The sequence below is a fragment of the Hippichthys cyanospilos genome, chromosome 19 (assembly GCF_059441005.1).
Source record: "Hippichthys cyanospilos isolate Australia breed blue-spotted pipefish chromosome 19, RoL_Hcya_1.0, whole genome shotgun sequence".
NCBI lineage: Eukaryota > Metazoa > Chordata > Actinopteri > Syngnathiformes > Syngnathidae > Hippichthys > Hippichthys cyanospilos.
The window spans coordinates 6016282-6040660 of record NC_142387.1 but is presented as its reverse complement, the minus strand read 5'-3'; the positions used below and the strand labels follow the sequence as shown (position 1 = coordinate 6040660).

General features: G+C 38.0%; 4 protein-coding genes across 6 annotated transcripts in view; all 4 read right to left on the bottom strand.

Annotated features, from left to right (window-relative positions):
- Positions 1–2934, bottom strand: part of stau2 (staufen double-stranded RNA binding protein 2) — a 79867-nt gene extending 76933 nt beyond the window's left edge. Inside the window, exons 1-2 of the mRNA XM_088441899.1 lie at positions 2863–2934; positions 567–774 (exon numbers count right to left, since the gene is read on the bottom strand). Coding sequence (XP_088298025.1) covers positions 567–765 — 199 coding nt within the window. The 5' untranslated portion in view covers positions 766–774; positions 2863–2934. The remainder of the gene's footprint in view (positions 1–566; positions 775–2862) is intronic.
- A 643-nt stretch (positions 2935–3577) lies between these two features.
- Positions 3578–11143, bottom strand: ube2wb (ubiquitin conjugating enzyme E2 Wb). 2 transcript variants are annotated; one of them, XM_088402115.1, is made up of 6 exons: positions 11072–11143; positions 10201–10292; positions 7086–7188; positions 6798–6953; positions 5543–5618; positions 3578–5468 (listed from the first exon to the last, which is right to left on the bottom strand). In XM_088402115.1, exons 1-6 carry the CDS (start codon positions 11084–11086, stop codon positions 5455–5457), a joined length of 456 nt encoding a protein of 151 aa, XP_088258241.1. In that variant the 5' UTR covers positions 11087–11143; the 3' UTR covers positions 3578–5454. The 2 variants fall into 2 exon arrangements, with proteins under 2 accessions (XP_088258241.1, XP_088258242.1); XM_088402116.1 differs by lacking the exon at positions 11072–11143 and adding an exon at positions 10540–10908.
- A 1170-nt stretch (positions 11144–12313) lies between these two features.
- LOC148407723 (elongin-C) lies at positions 12314–15782 on the bottom strand. Its single transcript, XM_088402117.1, has 4 exons — positions 15693–15782; positions 15228–15251; positions 14954–15097; positions 12314–12756 (listed from the first exon to the last, which is right to left on the bottom strand). The coding sequence occupies exons 2-4, from the start codon at positions 15229–15231 to the stop codon at positions 12566–12568; spliced, it is 339 nt and encodes a 112-aa protein (XP_088258243.1). The 5' UTR covers positions 15232–15251; positions 15693–15782; the 3' UTR covers positions 12314–12565.
- Positions 15783–21045: 5263 nt separating this feature from the next.
- Positions 21046–24379, bottom strand: part of jph1a (junctophilin 1a) — a 39867-nt gene continuing 36533 nt past the window's right edge. For both annotated transcript variants that reach the window (XM_088402221.1, XM_088402222.1), the window contains exon 7: positions 21046–24309. The gene's annotated coding sequence lies outside the window, so the exon portion shown is untranslated. The remainder of the gene's footprint in view (positions 24310–24379) is intronic.

Below are 24379 nucleotides of genomic sequence, written 5' to 3'. Positions count from 1 at the left end.
CAATTTGGGTAATCATGGATTTTTTTTAATTTTTTTTTACCTTTTAAAATAAGAAAACGATTAAATGGATTTGTCAAGTCGGGTTTATTTGTATAGCCCTGAATCATCGCAGTCTCCAAGGGCTTCACGGGTGATAGAGAAATCATACAGAACATCATGAATACACAACAGCATCCCCTGAACAAAGCTCCCAGAAGGGGAAGGAAAAACTCAAAAACCCCACCTGGGGAAATTAGAAAACTTTAGAAGGGACTGCAGGTGGGAGGAGCCCCCTTCCAGGCTTAACTGGTTGCATTTGACGCCAAGTGCTAAAAATCACACATTGTGCCACATTAGGCAGGATTAAAGACAAGACAACAGACTGTTGTGTTTCTTTTCTCAATATTTCCTTTTACATGGTTTCCTTTTACTGGTAACAAGGACTTAAGTCAATGTCAATTTGTTTTGCCTCAGGTAATGCTTGCTAGTATTAGCAGACTTCACAAGAATTTGATACCTTGGAAAAAAAAAAAAGGCAGGTATTAGTCCGATGCAGATACTTGATCTACTTATTTGCCTAGCCCTACCTGGTGGTGTGGCAGACACAGGAGCGTCCCCATATCCAGCTGCAGGAGCGGGGCAGGCGGGTGTGGGGGACGGACCTGTGCCATTGACAGAGGGTTGCAGACCCAGGGATCCTGGGCTGGGCATGGCCGCCAGAGGAGCTCCGGATGAGAGGCCAGGACCAGCCTGAGGTGCTGATGTCTGTACTTTAACTTGAGCCATGCTCTATTACTTAAAAATGAAAAAAATACAGCATCAGTAACGGTAGGTATACATTGCACATGCAATTAAGTTTTTAATTTTATGGTGGCACAATGGCATTAGAGTAATGTAAAGTTCATAAACTTTGGACATGTTTTATGTTCAAACATGTATTTAAAAACATCAGCTGAAATTAATTTACCAGGTTTTTAAGACTGTTATTGCGATATTTAATGATAGTTGACCCTGGAGGATATTATTTATTCTCATCCATTTCCTAGGAGGTCCAAACAAATTGACGCACCGCAAGATATAGTCATTGGCCATAGATAAATCTCTCTAGAACTGACAAGCATTGAAATCACTTAAGCAAAGTAAAGCTAGCTCCGATTGTAAACTGAGAGGTGCTCAGCATAGTACACATATAATACATTCTGATGCCCCAGTAGCCATTTCACACAGACAAAGAAGCTTTATTCGGAGGAGCGTTGCTCATGTTACGGCTACTAAGCTCCACTGGGAAAATGAAAGAATCCTGAATGCGTTAATAATAACATTGCCTTTTTTTCTCCACATTACAGATGCTTAATCCTGGTAAATCACCTTGCGTAAAATGAGTATCCAAGTTTTGAAGTAGGCACACTAATTTGGTTCAAAAAGTGGGAATATGGTGGCGATCTCAGGGAAAACAAATATCAAGAAAAAAAAAACACGTGTACCACGTGGCATCCTTAATTACAATTTTGCTTATAAATGTACATATGCTGACATAATTTGTAAAATGTAGGCAATTATTCAAAGAAATTTGACCAGGGATAACATACTATATGTTTAATGGGATTCAAATCGTCCCACAAGCTATTTCAGAAGCGCCAAAACCATTAAACACACACTTTCAGTCATATTTTCCACAAGAACTGCCAATATTTCACAAATTGTACCAGGTTAGGTAAATTAACACATTTATTAATCAGAACAAGAGGTCAGACATAAAAAAAAATAATAATAATAATCCAGTGTGTGGAGGAAGATCAATGTTCAGTTGCAAGGACATGCTTGAACAGCAGTGTCTCTTTTAAACCATTAATAGCATTCATGTACAGGTACGAGCACTTGTGTATAAAATATACGAAGCTATTTTCTGTGGCAAAAAGTTTAGATTCAATTCCGTAGCCATATTATGTTTTATGGAGAATTCATATTTTTGAGAGCCCATTTTCCACTTACTGTTGACTGAAAATGACATCACACACAATAATGTCTGGGTAACAACCAATCACGGCTCAGCTTGTGAATATCACATGACCAAACCCAGAAAACAGCAGAGCTGCGATTGGTCGTTAACTCAGCCTTAAACACAACTGATGTCATTTTAGTCGGCAGCCAGTGTTTTTTTAATGTGTGAATTGTACATGAAAAAATATTTTAATGATCAAATTTGTAATTCATTGGTAAAATTGCTAAATATGTTTAGCATCCCGTTCATTGTGTTAATGTTGATAAACCAAGTGACTTGTCAATGTATACAGTAAAACAGGTGTTAAATCAACACCAAGGAACACATTTCGAGTTCTTGCTAAACATTAATTTATTATTCTCACGGCGGCACAAAATTCTTCGTGTTTCCTTTCCGTTATGCACAATTAAAAAGTCAAAAGAAAACGTCCATGAGAACATTGTTTCTTGCCTCAGATATGAGGATGAATATAAAGTTGCAAGCTGTCTACGACCCTTGCAGCATACATGAAGGCACCGACTGTGTCCACTTTAGCAGGAAGCTAACGTTGACAAGCAGAGAACCCTTTCCTCTTCGTGACAGCTCCCCAAAAGAAAGGGAGGTGATGTGAGAGGATTCCAACGACTATAAAGTATGTGATGTGTAACGAGCTCCTAATGTGCAACATAATGTCTAAGTATCGTTGCTTCAGCTGGTTTCAAGCACATCACGGCAGGTCGGCCGAGCACCCCTCGTTAGCATCACCACAGCGCACCATCTACCACGAAAGTCTCGGCTCTTTCGGTGCATATCGGCAACGTAAGCAGGGTGACAGTTTCGTGGCAAATAAACCAGAGATAACATTTACCCAAAGTGACTAACGTTCAAATGCATTGTTTTACCTTTGTTCAGGGCCAGACCCCAGTTACACCTCCAACATTGGCAAACACTAAAGAGAACTAGAGGCAGTTGAAACATACCATTTAATAAGAGTGGGTGACAAAAAAGGAAAGACATTAAACCACTGGTAAATCCAATTATTCACATTTAAAAGTGTACGGAGATAGAGGGTTGTGTTACTTCATAAATTTTTAGTTTCAAATATCAAAAAGAAGTGCGCGGTTGAGGCAAAACTGGAAAGAATTGACACCCCTGCTGTGAATGAATGGTACAGTCCTAGCTTTTGGAATTAACAGCCTCTATTCCCACTAATTCTGGCCACAATTTACTTTAAAATCAGTTTAATAATGTAAATACAGATATTTTTCATGAAAACGTGAAAAAAACTCTAATGTATTGTTGAAGTACTGCTGTTTATAACTGAACACAACAAAAAAATATTTTTCGTAACCAAACCACTGAATGTGCATTTCGCATTTTAAAACCATATTGTTACTGTAGATATGAGCCTGTATTTATTACTTTATTTTATAACTATAAGCGTTAGATGCTTGCATTAAATGTTGCTAAGTCAGACGGTGTGTAAACGTTACCATAACAACGAGTCGCCGGCAAATCTTGGTGCAGTAGCTGATTAAACGTGGCTTTCGCCATGAAACTACTTTTATGGCAAAGTAACACGTAAAACCCCGTAATTTCAGAGATTGTGCACACCTGTTAAACAAACGTGAATTTTTGCTTTTATTATCATTATGAAAATGAACAGGCACCTATTACACAGAGCTTGAACATCCCATAACTTTTTTTTTTTCAAAAATAAATATGAAACCCTCATTAGCTTCGCTCAAATAACAATCAAATAAAATCTGCAACTAGGGAGTTCAAATCACATCGAAAATGAAAAACCAATGACCCATGTACCTATCTCCTCCACGTGCAAGTAAAAAAAAAAAAAAAATCTCATGTGAAGGCTTTTGTTAAAACCCCCACAAACATCCTTTTATGGCTGCTTCATTAACACAATAATTTCAGTACCATCGTGTTTCTGACAGCAAATGATAACATTTAAAAGATCCCGAAAGAAAACATACTGTTAAATAGATGTACTGTATATAAATTTGTAAATATATTTAACATAGCCTTGTGCTGATCTCCAAAGCAGAAGAGTACTATCTCATTTACATCACTCATGACAGAAAAAAACATAATCTGGGTGGTGAAAGCCAATGCAACACAACAATCCCAAAATGGAAAATTCAAGTATCGCTTCCTGGTTTGAGTAATAGTGATGATTTTTTTTTTTATATATATATATAACCAAGACCCTCGGGTGAACTTTAACTATTCCTTATCAGTTGTGTGTGTGTGTATGTATGTATGTGTGTGTGTGTGTGTGTGTGTGTCTGGGGGGGGGGGGGGGGGGGGATATGTCACGTTTGATGACGTTCTCAAACAATGCATGCAAAACTACTTGAGATCCTTTTAGTCAAATTTGATGCTGACTGTGCATCCTAATTAGCATAACGTTATTGTCCAACTCTAGCCTAAAGTCCAGCTCTTCTAACATAATTTCCTCCAAATTAAAGCCTCATATACAATAGTTCCAGACATGTTAAATATAACAGTCTCTTTTGGTGAAAATATAATTAAACATCTGATAGGTATTTTATTGGGGGAAAAAAGTACCTGAGCCACAACACTGACCAGGCAGATTCACAAAGCCTTTTTGTCATTTACTCCTTTTTTCTCCTCTACTGCAGAAATGAAAATATATGACAATCACAAATATGGTCAGCGCTCCAAACCCACCCAAAAAAACAGTAAAAATAACTAGACAGTTTACAAGCATGAAAAAGCTTTAGAAGAAAAACATTCTTTAAATGAAAAAGAAACAAGGCCCTGCTCATTACTTAGGCTGGAGACACTGAGCTAAGCATGAGTTTAGCATTTGACCTAATGCCACACTTTTATATTGCCTCATGAAACCAGCAGGACCTGTCTCCAGGGGAACGATGACCATTGTGTGCTTGACGAACTAAAACCAGAGTGGCGTGCTTACAGTATTGGGAATGATGTACTGACAGTGCCTCTTAACTACATACTCTCACAGTGCATATAATTTATATATTAAAAAAAAAAAGATGGCGCATTGTCTTGGATTCATGATGGTCAGGTCCCTTCCAGCAATCCATTTGGATAACTCCTGTGTAGGCCCAAGCAAGCGTCCATCAGTTGGTTATTATTGCACAACACAAAGACCTTAAAGTCCACACGCAAAAATGTAACAATAATCATTAAAAAAAAAAAGGAAATACACAAAAATACACCTTCCATACTGCATTACTATCATTGCGCCCAAAAACATGATCCATCTTGAGTGCATCGACGGTTTGACGGTTTTCCATTCTTCATTACGGACTACATGTGTCAAACTGCCCAGTGGGTAAGGGGGAATGTAGTCAGGAACCTCCAGCGCGTTGGTGTCTGCCCATTGTTCCAGTCAAAGGTCAGAGTTCAGAGACTGAATGATTAAAAAGTGCTTTACGTAGGTCAGTAGGACTTCTTTTCTTCTGTGATTACAAACCTTTTGTACATTAGCAAGTATCATCTGCGAAGAAAATGACAATGATTGTGAAAGACATGTGATGCGTTTCAGTTCATCATCCTAAGCAAAGTACTCACCGTGATACCACCATTTTGTCTTCTTTGGATTTTTGTTACACGTTCTTACATAAAAGGAGTTGTCAGGTGGTCGTCTCTGCGGGACAAACAAAATATGGCTGTATACTACAGCTAGACTTTTACAGAGCCCGTCTGGTGCAGGGTATGGAAAAAAAAATACTTGCACTAATCGGTTTGCTTGGTTTACCGTGCGCACGGTTTACTGTAAACGCTGTATTGAAGGGAGGTATCCCGGGGTGATGACGTGTGAGCAGGGCGACGAGAGGGAGCATTTGGAGTGTAGAATAAGGGGTGTCAGCTGCTCCGCTCCCCAAGAAGTTCAAGTTGTGTTTCCCCCCCGTTTAATGAAAATTGTTTGGAACACCTTATGTTACGTTAACTAATACTTAAGAAAAGATGGCAGATTCTGACTTCGCGATCGATACATCCCAAAACGTCAAAACATTGTCTGAACACCAATGATGGCTCTATATCACTCAACGACAACGCGGATTTGCTGTATAGCGACAATGACAAAAACAACATTTGTAAAATATTTAAACCCTCATCTTTGTTGAATAGACATTAACCTCTATGCGCAGCAGGAGCTGTGTGCAGGAACCGGCTACAAATTGTAGGTTTTTAGTAATGAATAGGAATAAAACTTTCCCCAAATCAGGCAAAAGCTTATATATCTAAAAAAAGATGTAATAAGATCATGGGGAGCTCTTCGATGTGTTCAGTGACTTACTGTAGTAGTCACATACAAGTAATCCTACAATTAACCTGTCTATTCACCTGTTGCTATTTATATAACAAAGCAAGTAATGTTAAAGCGTATATTTCATACTTAATTCTTTCAGTTAAAATATTGTGACTTGTTTTGATTGGTCTGCCAGAATGCACTAATGGCATCATACACCATTTTTCCATTTCTGAGATGCAGTGATGGATCAATATTCTAGTTAGCTGGATTCTATTTCAAACAAATGTGGCGATTGTGTTGTGCTTTGCTTCAGAATGTTCCCAATCCCAACAACTTTGAAAAAAAATGTTTTAGTTGTTTATTTTAAACACTTTATATTAACACTTAAATATTTTAATGCAGTGAGTTTTAGCACTTGTTCTGCCCTTTCTGTTACGATTTTATTTTTTGAACAGTGTGTTTAGTTAGTTATAATGCCAGAATAATTGTTGGGAATTTCTGTTTCTTCTACCCCTTGATGATTGATCAAAATTATATTTAACTTTTACTCCTTCTCCAAATTTTCCTTACCTTTTCTTTGCAGCTGGACAACATGCTAATAATGCTAAGACAAACGGATTGCACTGAGAGGGCTGGCGACCAGTCTTCCGTCAGGATGGATAGACAGATGTGACCGTTGCTATAAACGTGAGGGTGGACAGGTACATTGTCCCCTGTGAACATTACCTGCAACAGTAACACCAAATGACAAATCAGTCACTTCATGTCAAGAATTTCAAAGTTGTACCACATAAAGATCTAATTTGGTGGAAGCATTTGAGTCTGAAATTTCGATTAAAGTGGTTTCGCAGTGCCTACCTGAGGTGAATCAAAAGGATATCGACTACTAAATTTGAAGAGCAGCTGAAATTTTTCTCCTTCGTACAGTGTGCCGGGGGCCCCCTCCATGTCAACAATCCACCTGAAGAAAACCATGTTGTTACATAAAGTACATTATTTCCTGAAAAACAATTTTTACAAAATTTCCTGGGTATCATGAGATGACTGAATGTCTTTCAAATAGTCCAGCATAAAACACAAATACAAATTTCATTTTAAAAGTATAAAAGATCTGAGGATAAGTAAAAGGGGTCATTGATAGTCTCATCATAATCGCTGGCCTAATTTCTTCCAGTAAGTGAAGCTCATGAAACAGCAAGAACTTGTGGCTGTTTTGGTTGAGAGCCTTGGGCCTCTTTCTGTTTGTTCCTGGTGTGCACAACCATTCAGGCCATACGACAATGAGGTCAGTGCTTTACAGAGTGGGCTAATGTTTACACTTCAGTATTTGAAAATAGCTCCAGGAAGTAGAGCGGTATCATGTAGCTCAGCCACAAACCGCTGGTCACCTCCGAAAGTTCCCCATTGAGATCAATAATTTGTTCCAGAGCACAAACTGTCACCAGCACAAGATCTTATTGACTGTGCAGGCAACGTTTCAAGCAACATTTTAGCAATCACACAAGTCAAAATCAACAAAAATGGATCAGCTACATTTACTCTTTAAATACTGTTTTAATGATGACTCGGGAATGGTTATATGATGGCACAACTTTATGTAGATACAATACAAATTTTAATGCAAATTGAAACATTTTAACATCAGGTCTCATGTCATGAGCATGATGAACATTTCAACAATCAAACTTTAAGACATATGACCTATAAAGATGCCGGTCAACACCAGATGTATGCACTAAATGTACAATTTAGAAGATTACCATTACCAAACATTTTTGGCTGCAATGTGCTTATTTCTGTGGCCCTGAGGCAAACTGGTTAACACGTCCACCTCACAGGTCATAAGTTCGCATCCTGCTTCGGACTTCCCAAGTGTGTGGATTTTCTCGTTTCCTCTCGGTCATTCTAAAAGCACGCATAGTAGTTTTATGGAGCACTTTAAATTGTCCTTAGGTGTGATTGTAGGTGGATGCCCTGCAATTGGCTGGCAACCAGTATTGAGCAAATTGACTGGAACAAAGAGCTGCATGATTATGGCTAAAATAGTAATCACAATTATTTTGGTCAATATTGAAATCACAATTATTCATCATATTTGGTCAAACATTTCTATTCATTGCCCCCCCCCCCCACCCTTTTTTAAACAAGCAATATATAAACAATGCTTCAAGGCTTGATACTTACGAATAAAAAATATTTAAATGGCAAAACACAGGTCAACACAGCTACTTTACTTGCTGAGTGTAAACCAATGAAAAAAAAATGAAGCCTACATAGAACCAAGCACATTATTTACTTTTAAGCAAATTTTAATCATTTAGCAGTCAAAATGTCATTTTTGGTCATTTCAAACTGAGTTTATTCCAATTTTTTGCCAATTTTTCAAAATGAGTCTCCGTTGTGTTTGGGTCTCTAATGTGCTTGGTTCTAAGTAGGCTAAGGGTTAATTTTTTTCATTGTTTATTTAGTTTTTTAGTTTTAGTTTATTATTATTTGTAAGTATCAAGCCTTGTTTATTCCCTGCTTGTTCAAAAAAAGGGCAATAAACAGGCATGTTTGACCCAATATTAGTATAATATATATTTTCAATATTAACCAAAATAATCTTGATTACACACACACATATATATATTTGAAAAATAAAAAAAATCCGTGCGGCACAGTGAAGAGTGGTTAGCCTCACACAGTTCATTGTCCCAAGTTCAATTTCAGCTAGCTCCGGCCTCCCTGTGTGGAGTTTGCATGTTCCCCCCATGGTGCGTGAATGGGTAATTGTCACTGTGAGCCCTGCAATTGGCTGGCAACCAGTTCAGGGTGTGTCCCGCCTACTGCCTGTAGACAGCTGTGATAGGCACCAGCAAGCCAGCATCCCTGGTGAGGATAAGAGGCTATAGAAAAATTATGGCTGGAGCTGTTCATTTCAAATGGCAAAAAGTGTTGTCTGTTGTCTTTTCTGTGGAAATCGGGTCAAAATGCCTCTGAGAATTAAAGGTTGCTGATCCCTGCGTCACAGGAGGTACATAATTGACTAAAAAGTGAGACCCACTGGCCTAAGTGCTCCACTATACATTACAGTATTTTAAGAATGTTCGTATTACCTCGCAAATGTGTGTGGCTGTTCAGTGAACCATATAAGACAAAGACCAGGTCCAGCTGAGCATATATTTGAAAGAGGAGTTTTTCTGTTGACTCAATGTGTTACATTTTGAAATTCAACCCATCTGGCTCTATCATACTCTTAGCAGCAACCAGTGTGCTCTATACTGTAAACGGACAAAAAAAAACGGACACCTTATCTCATTCACACACACAAACTCAGAGTAAGCATTCTTCCATGTTTGATTCAAGAAAGGAATTGTTTTGACCTTCAGAACCAAAAAAAAATAGGACTCCCAGATGTCCTACTTAATGCAAACAAAAATTCAGTCAGTCAACCCACAGCTCCTCGGAGGTGCTAATTGTAAAGGTTAAAATTAAATGGCACACCCATCCAAACGATCTCAACTTTAGGATGTGCATTGAATGCAGAAGCCAGCTGAACTGGTTGGAATACTTGTCAGGCAAGCAAAACACAAAACACTATTTTAGTCTGAATGTGAAATAAGTTAAAGCCTTTCCTTGTATACTAGAAACGCACCCTTTAAAGCAGGAACAATGACATTACTGTGTCATAACGCTATAAGAAATGTAAAACTACTCAACATTTTACAATGCTATTGGAATGACAAAAAAATCCGGACAAAAAGGTGAGCCAAATAGCACTTGTTGCTTGATGTTCCAGCCCAACACTTTCACTTTGAATGTTCAATACTTGAAAAGGAATAATACTGCATTAAAGAGAGCACAACACTGCAATTTGATGAAATAACACCCAACCTCTGCTAGCTGAGATGAGACCATTTATATAATTTGCTTCAAATGACGCAATTCACGGTTATGGAAACTTGAGCGCAAAAAGTACAATGATACTCACTGAGTTATGGTGTTCTGTACACTTTTTTCATTCAGCGTCATTCCTGGGGGTGGATCATTTTGCAGGGCTAATAATTCCTTTTGTAGCCGTTTCTGTAAAAACAAAAGAAGAAATAGTTACAAAACAAAACAAGTGAATGGCTAGGCTAGGCTAAGTCACTCATCTTTGACCAAAATCTTGCTTAAGGCAAATTCTTATTATGAATGTCTGATGAATTGAGACTATTTTGATAGCTCACACTTGTGTAAGATCTGATAGGTTTTTACTACCCTATGGTACTTTAACGCTATTGTGTATGTTTACATTAAGACATGGACAAGTTGATGATCACACACATACAAGCATTGCCATCGGATGTATCCTGGTGTTTATTCGGTTGTTCCCGTTAATGGACCCCTCGTGTGTAGCTTTCCTATGGAAGCGATTGCACCTGTCCAGCTCAAAAGAAAACTAGACCAGGTCAACCTGCGCACCGTCTGACAAGCTAACTCAGCCGAACACTAAACGTTCGGCCGTCGCTAAATAGAACGAGCCCTAAATCTTGACTTGTTACATCATATTAGCTGTGGTATCAGAGAGTTGGTCGGAAAGGTACATAGTAGGGCATGAATATTTTCACCCTAGCTAAATGATTTCTTCGCTAGCCTTCACTTGGTGTTGTTGATGATGTGCTAACGTTAGTAGTGCTAGCAAAAACCAAGCGTCGGACTTGTAGTTTAACTCGAAAGATGTCACCGCGTTTACACTGACGTCATCGGCACTTCGAATAAAAGCCGTGTGGTGTTCATGACAAGGTGAAGGAAAGGCCCGAATGGTGTGGACTAAAGCAGCTACACGATAAACTTGGGTCCGCTGTCATTTGTGATCTTACCTGCATCGACGCCATGATGGAACCCCCACCCGCCCCCACGCACAAGCGAGCTCACAGTGCTGGGACGATTACGTCACGGGACACGTGACAACACGTTGCTTTGACAGGAGACAACTTAGCAACGTAAATTATCACAACATTCTTAAAACAAAATTACTCTTTAATCGAAATAAATTATCTTATTAATAACCAAATTTATTTAAAACAAAGCATAAGTGGGAACGAATGGAAAGGATGAGCCCAAAATTGCCTCACAAATGATTACGCCTATTTAAATATCGAGTATTTGTGCTCAATATGCAATTTAAAGAGTAAAAAAAAAAAAAACAAAAAAAAACTGACTAATTCAAAATCTAATACTAACTAAATAAAAACTAATATAAGTAATTCCTGTTGGCATTCATCACATCAGCAATAAAAAGTTGTTTTGTCTTTGATGAATTTAATTCTTGATTTTTCAAGGTTTTGCCAATTGTTGATCAAAAATGACATCACATGCTCGGCCTTCAGGTAACGACCAATCGCAGCTAATCATTTTTTTTTTTAAAACGTTGGATAAATATTTACAAGCTGAGCCACGATTGGTTGATAACAAAGCCCTAAGCACATGTGATGTCACAACAATAGCAAAATGAATGTTAGGTATTATACATGAGAAATAATGTCGAGAAAACTCTTAACAAAATTTACTGCTTAAAACTATTTTTTAAGAAAACATGCAGCTAGGTTAGAAACTAGGATCACAACTCACAAATGCCCTTCCGAACAAATTCGCCTGCCAATTACACAACAAAAAATATTGTTAATGCTCCCTGGTTCAGATTTCAAGCACAGTAAGTAACCAAGTATTTCTACTCTATTACTTCCATCAGTTATTTGGGGGGGGGGGGTTTAACAATGCAAACACTGCACTGTCATTAGAAAATATGTGTTTGTAGTTTGACTATTTTACTTGTTGATGGTGTTTGTATCATTTATGTGTATGAAAAAAAAAAAAAAGACTCCATCAAGACAAACTCTCATTTCCACACGAAGCAACATACACTTGTTCAGGTCACTTTCATATTTCAGTCACATTGTTCTGCATGAATGGCTCACATTTAATCTGATTATCAGTATATATTAAATGAAATTTCACACATTTGATTTTATGCTTTCAATGTCAAAATTTAGTTGTCACTTATGTCGCACATTTTACTGTCAAACTAGTCCGGGGGGAAAAAAAAAAAAAAAAAAACTTGACACTGTTCAAGCAGCTCTTTACTAAGACAGGAGATGGGGAAGATGGCGGGTAGAACAGACACGTTTGTCACATTCTTGGAATAAACGCATCCTGCTGTATTCATACATTATAATAAAATGAAATCCTTTAATACTCAACAATGATTGATATTCCGATGCAAAAATCATATTTTTTTTCCCATGGTTTTATCGCAAAAAACTTAAATAGTCAAAACTAAAAGTGTTATATGGCACTGCATCAACACAGTAACTTTAGCAATCCAAAAAGTTAGCTGCCATGAGCAGTTCCAGTGCAATTTCGGGAGCGATGGGGAATTCAGGGATTTCCGTAGAGCTGTTGGTGTAGCGGACCTTGTAAGTGAAGTACATGCAGACCTTGGACAGGACATGAGAGGGAATCTCCCTGAAGTTTACTTCGTTGGTTTCATTCTCTGCAAACTGACCTGCATGAAGCATAGAAATTATTAGGTGGTTGCCAAAGGATTGAGAGGCAAAAACACCACGGAGGAAAAAACTAATGTTTTGTTTTGCATTGAAGGGAATGAATTAAAAAATGTCATAGATGAGCAAGAGCTGAGGCCTATTTGCCAGCCAATCACTTTTAGCCGAGGGATGGCACACTCCTACGATAAATAAGTGGTTGGACCCTTTAGGAGTTTGACATGATGCTCCAAGTTTCTTCTGTGTCAATGCTTTCCTTTGATGTAACATGCCTTTGATATAAAGATCCAAGTCTTGGACAAAATACTGCAGAAGGGTTTTTATAATGGGTCAGTTCATGTCAATTTACACAAATCCTAAATAATTCCCACAAACACTTCTTCAATATATCAAATTTACATTCTATATTAGTGTTTTGAAGCAAGAATCAAGTCAGTTGCGTGCCACCCTTACTTTTGGGAACCAGAAATTGCACACTGAATTTCAGACCATATTTGGAGGCCCTCATTTTTCACTTTAAGGAAGGTACAGAAGGATGGCTAAGTGGTGGAGGGCTTAGTTAGCACGTCCGCCTCATAGTTCAGGAACCAGAGTTCAAATGCACCTCGCTTCAGCCTTTATGTGTAGAGTTTGCATGTTCTCTTCAGCTCCCTTTGGCTTCATCCCACATCCCAAAATCGTGCATGGCAGGCGAATTCAACGCTCTAAATTGGCCTTAGGTGTGACTGGGTGCTTGGTTGTCTCTGACTTTGTCTGTCCCTGCAATTTGGTGGCGACCAGTTAAGGGTGTCCCCCGCCTCCTGCCCATAGACAGCTGGGATAGGCATCAGCAAGCCTGCGACCCTAATGAGGATAAGCGGCTACAGAAAATGGATGGGTGGATGGAAGGCATAGACCTGTAAACAGCTGTATCAATGTTTACTGACCCTGTTAATCAGAATCTGCCATCCAAATTATCGTAGGTGTACAATTGATGGGAATGAATTTTTGACCCCATCAATAGTCACCTTTCATTAACATTCTGAGCCGATAAAAACTGATGATCAATCTCCATTTTGAACCAAACCCTTGCAAATGTTACAATTTTTTTTATTTTCTGAGAAAAAAAAATCCATAGTCTGGAAAGTAGGTTAACTCTTTCAGTGGCAAGCATTATCTGAAAAGGCAACCCCCAGAGTGCCAGCCGATTTCCAGCATTTTGATGCATCTTTCAAGGGCAACAGAATTTTGTATTTTATGACTATGTAGACATTGGTGGTACCATATGAAAGATCGGATCCCATTTTTTACCCAGAAAGAGAAAGTAAGATTCAACCTTATTTTGTTCTGTAATAATGACTGTTCCTCGCACATATACACTTTGACACAAATATTTTTTGGTAGTATCTGAAACATCCCAACAGTCCTTTTCCTTCAATAAAACATGAACAAAAACAGTAAAATGTGTTTTTGACGGCAAAATAATAGTGCTTATGTAAATAACTACATTACAACAGTGCTTGATTGTCACATAATTAAGAAGAGCATTGGCCTTGAGTGTCATCTTTACATTAATTAACATTAAAAAGTAAAACAATACTAATTAAGCCTTTGTGCACAATACCGACAGAACAATTTATTTGCTAAGCCTTGCGTTCATTGACAGACTGGGATAAAAGTTGACAGAGAAGACAAAACTTTATTGTTGTGGTTTTGGATCACACCCACACTCCACCCATTCTATGAAAAGCCTGAGTGCACCATTAATGAATGTGACAAAGTACTTACCAAATATGATGATAAATCCCTTCAAACACCACCCTCCCAACACAAAACATTTCTGAGATATGGATGCCCAAAATGTATTGGACCATACAAAAATATCCACTTTTGAAGACTAGTCATTTTGGGTGCAGTTTTTGTTAAGATAGCGTCAGAAAACCTGGATAAAGCATTTCACAAGTAAAAGATGAGGGACTCGAAATATGGCCAACATTTCATGTGCAATTCCTGGATCCGAAAAATGGGTGTGGCACACAAACTATGAAGGGCCTTAACTACAAACAAATTAAACCGGGGAGGTACTAAATTCTGATTCTTTCTATTGACATAAGGTACTAATAGAATAGAAATTTGACTAATCGAAAAGGTGTCTGTGCAGAGGGTGTGTGAAATGACATAGAATGACCCTATTAAGGTATACATCGTCTGAATGCTCACCTGGACCACTCAGCATTGCCTTTATAGTGCCCGATGTTAATGCATGTTCTCTCTTCACAATGAACTCGTGGCCATCCGAAGATATCAATTTCACATACATGGCCTCTGGCCCTTCACAACCGCCATAGGTCCTTTCTTCACCATCTACGAGACACGGACACAGATTCTGATAACTGTAAACCAAATGTTAATGCTCATGTTGTATGTACCTCAGTGTGCTCTTTAACAGTTCAAACAATTTCTGAATATATAAAAATAAAACATGGTAACTCACCCATACCGCTGCAGGGGTCTGTTCCTACAAAGGCAATAAAAACCACAAGAAACACGTATTAAAACTTGTATATGAATGTGCATTTTCAGTGAATGTTGAAATAAAATAGTACAAACGGGGTGGTGTTCCGAGAAGCTGATTCCATTACGGGCCTTTAACAATGAATATTTGACAATCGTCGCTTTAATCGGATATTAGTGAGCTAATAAAACGACGTTTAAAGTGTGTCCCGTTTGGACGATTCACTCGATGGACAACTGCATTTCTATCGACTAAAATAACAAACGAGTTCGCCGCAGTTGGTGTTAGCTGGCTCATGCTAATCGGCTATCGCGCTAGTGCCGTGACTTTGGCGTTTTTTTTCAACCACATATGTTCATATTAAGGCATTTCAAACTCAAACGACCAAAATAACACAAAAAAACACCAAACGTGAATTAACTAAGGAACATAAAGATGCCTTACCACTTGTCGTTAGACTGTGGAGTGATTTATTTAACCAACAGCCGGGATGTTGACAACCGGAAACAGTTTCCCAAAGCCCGCTAGCTAAAGGTTTCCGTAGCACTTTGTGACAATATAATGTGTTCCTAGTATGCATTTTTTTTCTTATACAGTACCGTGCTGTATTTTGGTTCACCATAATGGAGATTTTGTTGCGATTCCGCGTTTCATACTATTTGAACACGTGTAAATAAAAACACAACAAACAAAACTACAACGGTTACTGCTAAACGCAAATAAATAAATAAATAAATAAACACGGCAACATGCAGTAATTTTATCAAATTAATTGATTTGTGTTCTTTCTTGTGAGAAAACAGCCATGATTATTTTTTTATTGACATATTTTTTAACAGTTCACAATAAACATACATTGTCAATACAATATAGAATAACTCAACAAAACAAAACAATGACACAAATATGTACAAACAATCAGACATTCCAGATTATCATACCATCCATACAATGAAACAATATAATTGACAGACTTCACTCAAATTAGAATGAATGTCCAGAATCATTTTCCCTTTCGTGTTATTTACAAACTTAGGAGACTCAAAATAAACTATCAGTTTTGAATATTTTAAAACACTGAGTGAGAAAAATGGCTTTGGGATGTGAAATTTCCCAAACAAAATAAAACGCCCAAAAATATTGTACAGCCATGATTAGTCTGAACAGAAACCTTTAAAATAGTAACTTTGATGATACGCGTAAACTTTGAATGCCTCCGCTTGTAATCATCAGCAGGGCTACCAAATTCATATATCCTTTCCCCCTAATTATAAATAGCAAACCTAGTATATATACTCCTGTGGTTGAGGCACATAGTGCTAATTAAAATACGTATACTGTTTTTAAAAACACCGGTTGATATAGATGTGCACTTTTTGTCCTGTGGAGGTCGCGCGTGTTGCAGAATCGTCTGCCGTTAACGCTTTCCCCAGGCTGTGATCGGAGAGAACAGGTGCTCATTGAATGTGACAGTGACATTTTGCAGGCCTATAAATCTACATTCAAGCGAGAATGTGTGAATTAAGAAGCATGTGCACTGTCTTATGTTTCTTTTTCTCTTTACTCTAAAGAGGAATCAAATATTTATGTAACTGATGCCAAACTTCAAGCTGTGACGTGGGACCACCCTTATGCTTGGCAGTGCAAAGCTACACATTTTTGGTGTTTGGTGCTCATGAGCTCATAGATCAGACAGTTGAGAAGTGGGCTGATAGTCACGGTCAGGTTCAGAATTTGACATTGATTGGTGTCGCTTGTGTGCCCAGAAAGTGATGACTGGTGAAATGTGAGGCAGCCTTCAGCTATAACACTTAAGATAGTCCATAGAGTAGGCATGCAGTGTCTTTGTGGAGTAAAAATAAAGCAATGAAACACACAGAGCCTGCAGAAGTGACGCCGTTGACCTGGTATTTGTTTTATAGTAAGGCCTGGCTTTCACAGGTCTTCCAGAAAGTTCTACTGGACACACACGCACACACACGCACACACACACACACACACACACACACACACACACACTGAAAGTAATCAGTGACTCTCCCTGTTATACTATTAGTGCCCCTGACCGGAGAAGGCGGGTGGCGGCAACCGCTTTCATGTCTCTCTGATATGATCCTGCCCCACTGCAGCTGCTTGATGCTCTATTTTAGGAAGGCTTCCTTGACACACACACACGCACACACACACGCACACACACACAATCATACATGCTTCTGCAAGCAGAATACAAAATTTCTCTTCTCTTGAGAAATTGTCTCCTCTATCCCTTTGACATCATGAAAACATTTTCTCTTGAGTACTCCAGAATCTCAGAATTGTGCTTGGTTTGCTTCATACAGCGATACCTCACTATCTTGCGGTTCATTGTTTGCACCCCACTAGTGTGGATCTTGAATCAAATTTTTTTTTGATGGGCTTTAACAGTATACAAGCAAATGTTAATTCACAGTTGCTCACTTTCAGACAAACTTGAAGACAGATGTACTGTATATAAAGTACCAAATGCATCTTTATCGTACATATGTATTAAGTGTGCTGTATTTATTTTTATTGATATACTATTTATTACACCAAAAGAAAATGAGTTAAATGCTAGCGTATGCTATATTCTCTGCTCAAATATGAATGTCACAATACATTTTTTTTTTTTTTTTTTTACAGGTCTTCGCGCATTGTAAATCAGGTCACATTGTTATTGGTGATCTAGGAAAGAATGGGGTGAGCAATGTCTGAGGGCATTTCTTCAGTCACAAGAGGCAATGGCCTGTCACAATGAATTGCTCCATCACTTTCTTAGCCTGCAGCCATTTTAGAGTGGCCTGTTCGCAAATGTTCACAGGGAAACTGCTGGCAGGCAATGTCTGTTTTTCTATCTATCTATCTATCTATCTATCTATCTATCTATCTATCTATCTGTCTGTCTGTCTGTCTGTCTGTCTGTCTGTCTGTCTGTCTGTCTGTCTGTCTGTCTGTCTGTCTGTCTGTCTGTCTATCATCCATCCATCCATCCATCCATCCATCCATCCATCCATCCATCCATCCATCCATCCATCCATCCAACTTACCTAGCTACCTACCTTCCTACCACCGATAGCTTACTCAATATTTCATCAGCCATGACATAAACAGATGTGCTAACCGCTTAGCATCAATAGCATGAGGCCAACTCAAAGTTTACAGTGTAATTTCCTACAAGGAATCCTTTTACAACAGTGTTGTGGTAAAATCAAAAATCAATTTTGTGTGTTTTTAAAATGAATTTAGACTACCCTCAGATCAAGTGTAGAAACAAGATGCCTTAGGTGGGCTTAGGGTTTTATAACTGAGCTTTGCCTATGTAAATTTAACAGCTAAGCTAAGCTAAGATAGCTATGCAAGGCACGGAAAGCGGATCTAGTTCATACTGATGGCTTAGCACACGTTTGGAAAAGGAAAAAAATGGACTGAGGAGACTCAGTCCAGTTTTAGAAGCAAGTTTCTTGGCGGGTAGTCTTCTTTGAGGAGAGGCTTTTGAGTTGCACAAATGCAAATATCTCTGCAGCAATCGACAAATTAGGCATGCGTGAAAGACATATAATAGCAGAGTTTGCTCAAAAGAACCGAGATTGCTTTAATGAGAAAAAACATAACAGTTGTTTTGCTGTCATTATAGCATGTTATGATCTTATGGAAAAATAATGTTTTAGTTTTCATATAAATGAAATACTGTGACTAATTTCTGCCTGCAATGTCTATGTTTAATTTATAAAATGGGTAAATTAGCTTCATTACTTTTCGTGTGCCTACATTTCCTGCTACAATAGAAAGTTCAAGACACAATCTCTTCAAAATCTAAGTACACAATTAATAATGGCGAGAAATGCTGCTTATCTTGGTACAAATAAATGATTGCCCTCCATGACATTAGCTGTCACTGGAATGTGTTAAATGACCTCCTTGATGACACTAAAAACCTACAGGGTTTCAGTTTATATTTGTGCACTGAGTGCACTTAAATCTTGGCGGGCACCCTGCACCTATGAGAATAGTAACAGAGATATTGAATACCATTACTGACAAGTTGGGAATCACATTTGTATTTTACGCTCTTGAGATGAACCATCTTAGTTATCTTGTCATGCAGCTTTTATGATGCAACAACTTATGATGCTAATGCCTTGACAGCAGGTAGTTGAGGTACTGAAAATAAAAGCCGGTAATCACATGCAGGTGAAAGATGCAGATGCAACAAAACACAAATCCTAGGCTATAATCAACAATGGAAAACAGTGAAAATTTGAGGCACCTGCCTGTTCTCACACCACTAATGCGACAACTTGGCAAAGACACTTTGATTTCAGGCTTTACCTTTTTCCCTTGAGACCTCATTATGAGAAGGTCACGAGGCGGTCTTTCAATGCTTGGAGGGTACACACATATTATATTATCAACACAAGACAGACCCACAAGTGAATACTGGAATGAAATCTAAAACATTTTAAACAGTTAGAAGACCTTCATAGGCCAGGGAACCACATTTGGTAACAGAAGAAAATTGATGCCTCACACCTTACTGTAAGACAGTAGAAACTTGTAACCAGCCAATCAGAAAATGTGAAAAAAGTATATTGATATGTACCTATATATATATATATATATATATATATATATATATATATATATATATATATATATATAGTGCTGTCAGGAGATTTATAAATAGAACATATTTAATTAATTGCATAACTACTAAGTAATCTGATAATCTCACCTAAAAAATATTTTGAAAAAAAAAAACGTACCAGTTTTTTTTAAATTTAGAAATATTGTGTTACTCTCATAATACTGTCTTACTCTCATAGAACAAAATATCCAACAACAAAAAAAATCCCCCTTTTTCCTCCCCAAAATTCTGTCATTTATTTTCTTTAACAGTTTAAGTTATAACTATTTACTTTCTGCTGTAGTTGAGTGCCCCAAGTGCTTACTGCAATATTTAGTTTCAACCATTAGGAGGAATGGTGCTGTTTTCTTGTGTCAATGACCAAATCCATCCATTCATTTTTCACCACTCATCCTGGGTCAGGTCACAGGGGCAGCAGTTTCTGCAGGGAAGCCCAGACTTTCCGCTCCCCAGCCACTTCGTCCAGATCCTGTGGGTAGATCCCTACGCGTTCCCAGGCCAGCTGAGTGACACGTCCTTTTGTTGTGGGCTGTCCCCGAGGGCCTCCTACCAATGGGACATACAGGGAGGCATCCAGGAGGTATCCTAACCAGGTGCCCGAGCCACCTCAACTAGCTCCTCTCAACACAAGGGAGCAGCGCCTCAACACTGACCCTCAACTGGACCCTCTCAATACTTCGGCTGTGCCTGGAAATTTTGTCCATGAAGGTAATGAACAGAATCGGGGACAAAGGGCAGCTTTGGCGGAGTCCGACCTTCACTGGAAATGAATCTGACTTACTTTTGGCAGTGCAGACCACACTCTAATATCGGTGGTACAGGGACCAAACAGCCCATATCAGGGTGTTTTGCATTGATGTGGAAGAGAGATCACAGGGTGTGATTGACCTTTGTTTTCCATCAACTCAAGCACAAGAAGCCAGAGCCATAAAAATGGATTTAATCAGCATCCTTAAACCAGAAAGGTAGGGTAAAATTAGATTAAAAATAACACTTTAACTATTGTGTTGATCTGATATTCCTAATATATATATATATATATATATATATATATATATATATATATATATATATATATATATATATATATATATATATAAAAAACATAAGTTAAAACATCAGACGAGAAAAACATTTAACAAGGCATAACATTTTTATTGTTATACACATAAATTTATCTCCATAGACTTTGCACAAATGAGCCTTGAGGTCTCAAAAGTCTCCAACATTTTCCAAAAATACTCATAAGGAAACATCTATCCACCTTTCACGTCCTCAAATGATACATACAGTTAGAAATGTTTTTATTTCCATCTCACTGCCAAACATTAGAATATGTTCTTTACATTACCAATTACAAACAAGTTATAGCCACTGTCAAAATACAGGTGTGCAAATTGTTAGAAAAATACCCATACTCATACCAGATTCTGTATTGTGCTCTGTAAAAATCCTTAGAAATAGTAGAGATTGTCTAAATATAAATGTCTCCAAGATGCAATATTGCATTTATAAAAAAAAAGAAAAAAAAGTTTCAAAAACAGACTGTTCAATTGACTCCCCTAAATTCCATGTGTTTCTGAAGGCAAAAGAGCCAGGCAAAAGAAAAAGTGAATATATAATAAAATGTGATGATGTTTGATGAGATGCTGGCTGATTCACCCTGCTTCTAATGTTTTTTTTTAAATTAAGTAAATATTAATACAACGTATTAGATTACTATTACATAGTTGTGCAGTCAGCTTGCATTTTCTGTGTGTTAAGTTTTTTTTTTTTTTTTTTTTTTTTTTTAGATGTAATACATTGTATGGAGTAACTAGTAGATTAGGAATTTACTTTTGGTTTGAAACAATGTGCACTAAATATTATAACATCCTTTTTATAGATGACGAGATTGATTAATTAGTCATTCAGACTTGTTGTCCAGAGTTAATTTTTAACATGTACATGGTGGACTTGAGCTTTGTACTTATTGACTGTTATTAGTACTTGGGTGTGACAGCCACTTAAAATTCAGTATTGACTTTGCTGCCTCAAGAAAGACATGCATGTGCAATTTTCAGAAAGGTCATATCATGTAAAATTGACTTCCTAACAGTTGAGTCTCTGCACTGCTTGTCCACGCATCAAGTGTGCAATCAAACTTAAATATCACCTTTTGAAAATATGGCTGAGCAAATTATGATTTCACAGGTAACTACTTTACACAACACCTATCCTTAATTCACCATTGTCAAGTGACGCCAGAATCCATCAGCCAGACTTCACGGAAGCACTAATATGTCAAAGCCAAAAGGTAAGCAGAGCTGCAGCGCCAACACAGATAAGCCAATGATGACTGGAGTGGGTTGGTATGTTTAAATTAAGCAGTCCAAAAGTGGTGAAGTGGACATTTTATCTCTGACGGGAGGAGCAAAGTCTATCATCACTAATAATCACTAGGAGGTTGTAAAAGTCACTAAATTAGCAACATAGAGTAACTGCTTATTTTGTTATATGTTCCACACTCAGTTGTCATGGTGACATGGTGACGTAAAAGGTGAGGCAGATCAGCCCCTCAAAACAGTAATTTAAATGAGTATTTGAAAACTGAATGTTAAGTGTTCAGTATTTCTTCATCTTTTTGTGTATTGCAAGAATTTTTGAACAAGGGAACTGTTTTGAATTGTCATAAAATGCATAATAATGATGTTTTCTTGAAAAAAAAAATCAATTCATTAATTTCACCCAAAGTTGATGAAGAGAAATTAATAAACGTCTCATCTGTAATGATTACCATTGTTAATAAACACAAACATTACATTTTTAGTCATTATAGTAAATCATGTAAATAACCATTTTCCTTTTTTTTTTTAAATCAAAGAAAGTCATGCCTTAGCTGCAACGGAGATGACAGACGGTTTCTGTGAGGAGAGTCTTCACTCATTAAAGAGAAGATGACAACAGTCACGAGTATCCTGCACAATATTAAGACAAGGATGGAACCTCTCAACGTCCTCATCTTTGAATAAGGTAAACAGTAGTACTGTTAAAGACTTTTAAAGGCATCGTTCTTTTTTCCCGCCCGCGTCAACCTGAATAATTCCAACTTTCCCTCATCCACAATTGTGCTTCTTTCACTGTTGCGGTAGCCATTGCTAGAGTAAAACAATGGTGGACAGTGCAGAGAACACAGATGAAACTCAAGCCAAGTGGTGTTTTGTAGCCATGTGTTATAATACATATTCAAACATTTGATTTGGCTTTTAATAAATAACAATAAGACCTTTGTTTATGCTACTTTTGACAGCCAGCGTCAATAAACTTATCTTTACTAGCTGTCAGTCAACAACAAGTATAGGCAACCTTTTCCTATATGTGGACATTTCAGTTCTCTGATGGCCAAACAAAATTAATGAAGGAACATGATAGGATATGATTTTCCTTTTTTAAATCACAACAGGTACGCACAAATTTTCTTTTTCTTTTTAAGATTGGACTTCCGGGCCTAATCAAATGCTATTTCAGATTATGTAGCAACCCATGCATGAGATGTAGGTTCCTGACCCATATGATTAATTATACTTTAAGAATAATGATATAATTTATTATTTGGCAAAATATACTCAAAGCTCTTTTGGAAAAAAAAAATTCATATTGCACTTGCATTTACAATAAAATACAATTCAATCGGTGTGGGACTTAAACATAAAAGGGTAATCACCATCCCAAGAATAACAAAGAACAAACACAATTTAATAAAAATAAAAAGCCAAAACAGTACCATGCAATGGGGGGTTGTTTTGAGCAGTGCCGGATGGAGCTGGACAAACATGAAGAGCTTTTAAAACAGTAAGACTGGCGAGTGACCGTGCTAGCACTGACTTCTTAGCAACAGGCCCAGGCCAGCTTGCTGTTGAATAAACCAGCGGGAACCCCCCCACCTCACAAAAAAAAACAAACAAAAAAATGCTCCCCATGCTCCCACTGCAACTGTTCCACACCTCACTCCCGCCCCGCCATCGTCACCTCCACGCAAAATAGAAAGGCAGCTGTTTGCTCCCGTCATCTAAAAGTGCAGCTCCACTTTCTCCGAGCAGCAAAGTCCGTCAGCCCGCTGCCTCCTCCGGCTGCTCGCCTCAGCGCCAGCGGGTTGAAATGACTTTATGTTTGATTGGTTTATTATAACTCACTAGACACAACATTTCACCTCAGATTTTCCAGAAGCCCAAAGGAGTGCTAATTGGCAGGGGTGGTCCACGCGGGGCCTGTGAGAGGTCGGTGGTAGTGACGCCTTCCTCCTGATTCTCTGTGGTGTCATGCTGTTACCAAAACACCTCCGGCTGCCACCGTGACTCGTCGGCGCCATTTTCTTTTTTCAAGGCTGGCAATGCAACTGCATAGCTTGCCGTATTTTCACTACAAACAGAATTTTTTTTTTTTTAATTTCACAAGCTAATTAATTGATAGAATGTGTACAGTGCAACCT

Excerpts from the sequence above, each read along its gene's own strand:
- ube2wb (XM_088402115.1), bottom strand. Across the intron at positions 6,954-7,085 it reads ATCCTTTTGATTCACCTCAG|GTAATGTTCACAGGGGACAA; the intron begins GTAGGCACTGCG and ends TTACTGTTGCAG. Across the intron at positions 5,619-6,797 it reads TGTCCAGCTGCAAAGAAAAG|AGACGACCACCTGACAACTC; the intron begins GTAAGGAAAATT and ends TTTGTCCCGCAG.
- LOC148407723 (XM_088402117.1), bottom strand. Across the intron at positions 12,757-14,953 it reads GGCAATGCTGAGTGGTCCAG|GTCAGTTTGCAGAGAATGAA; the intron begins GTGAGCATTCAG and ends TGCTTCATGCAG.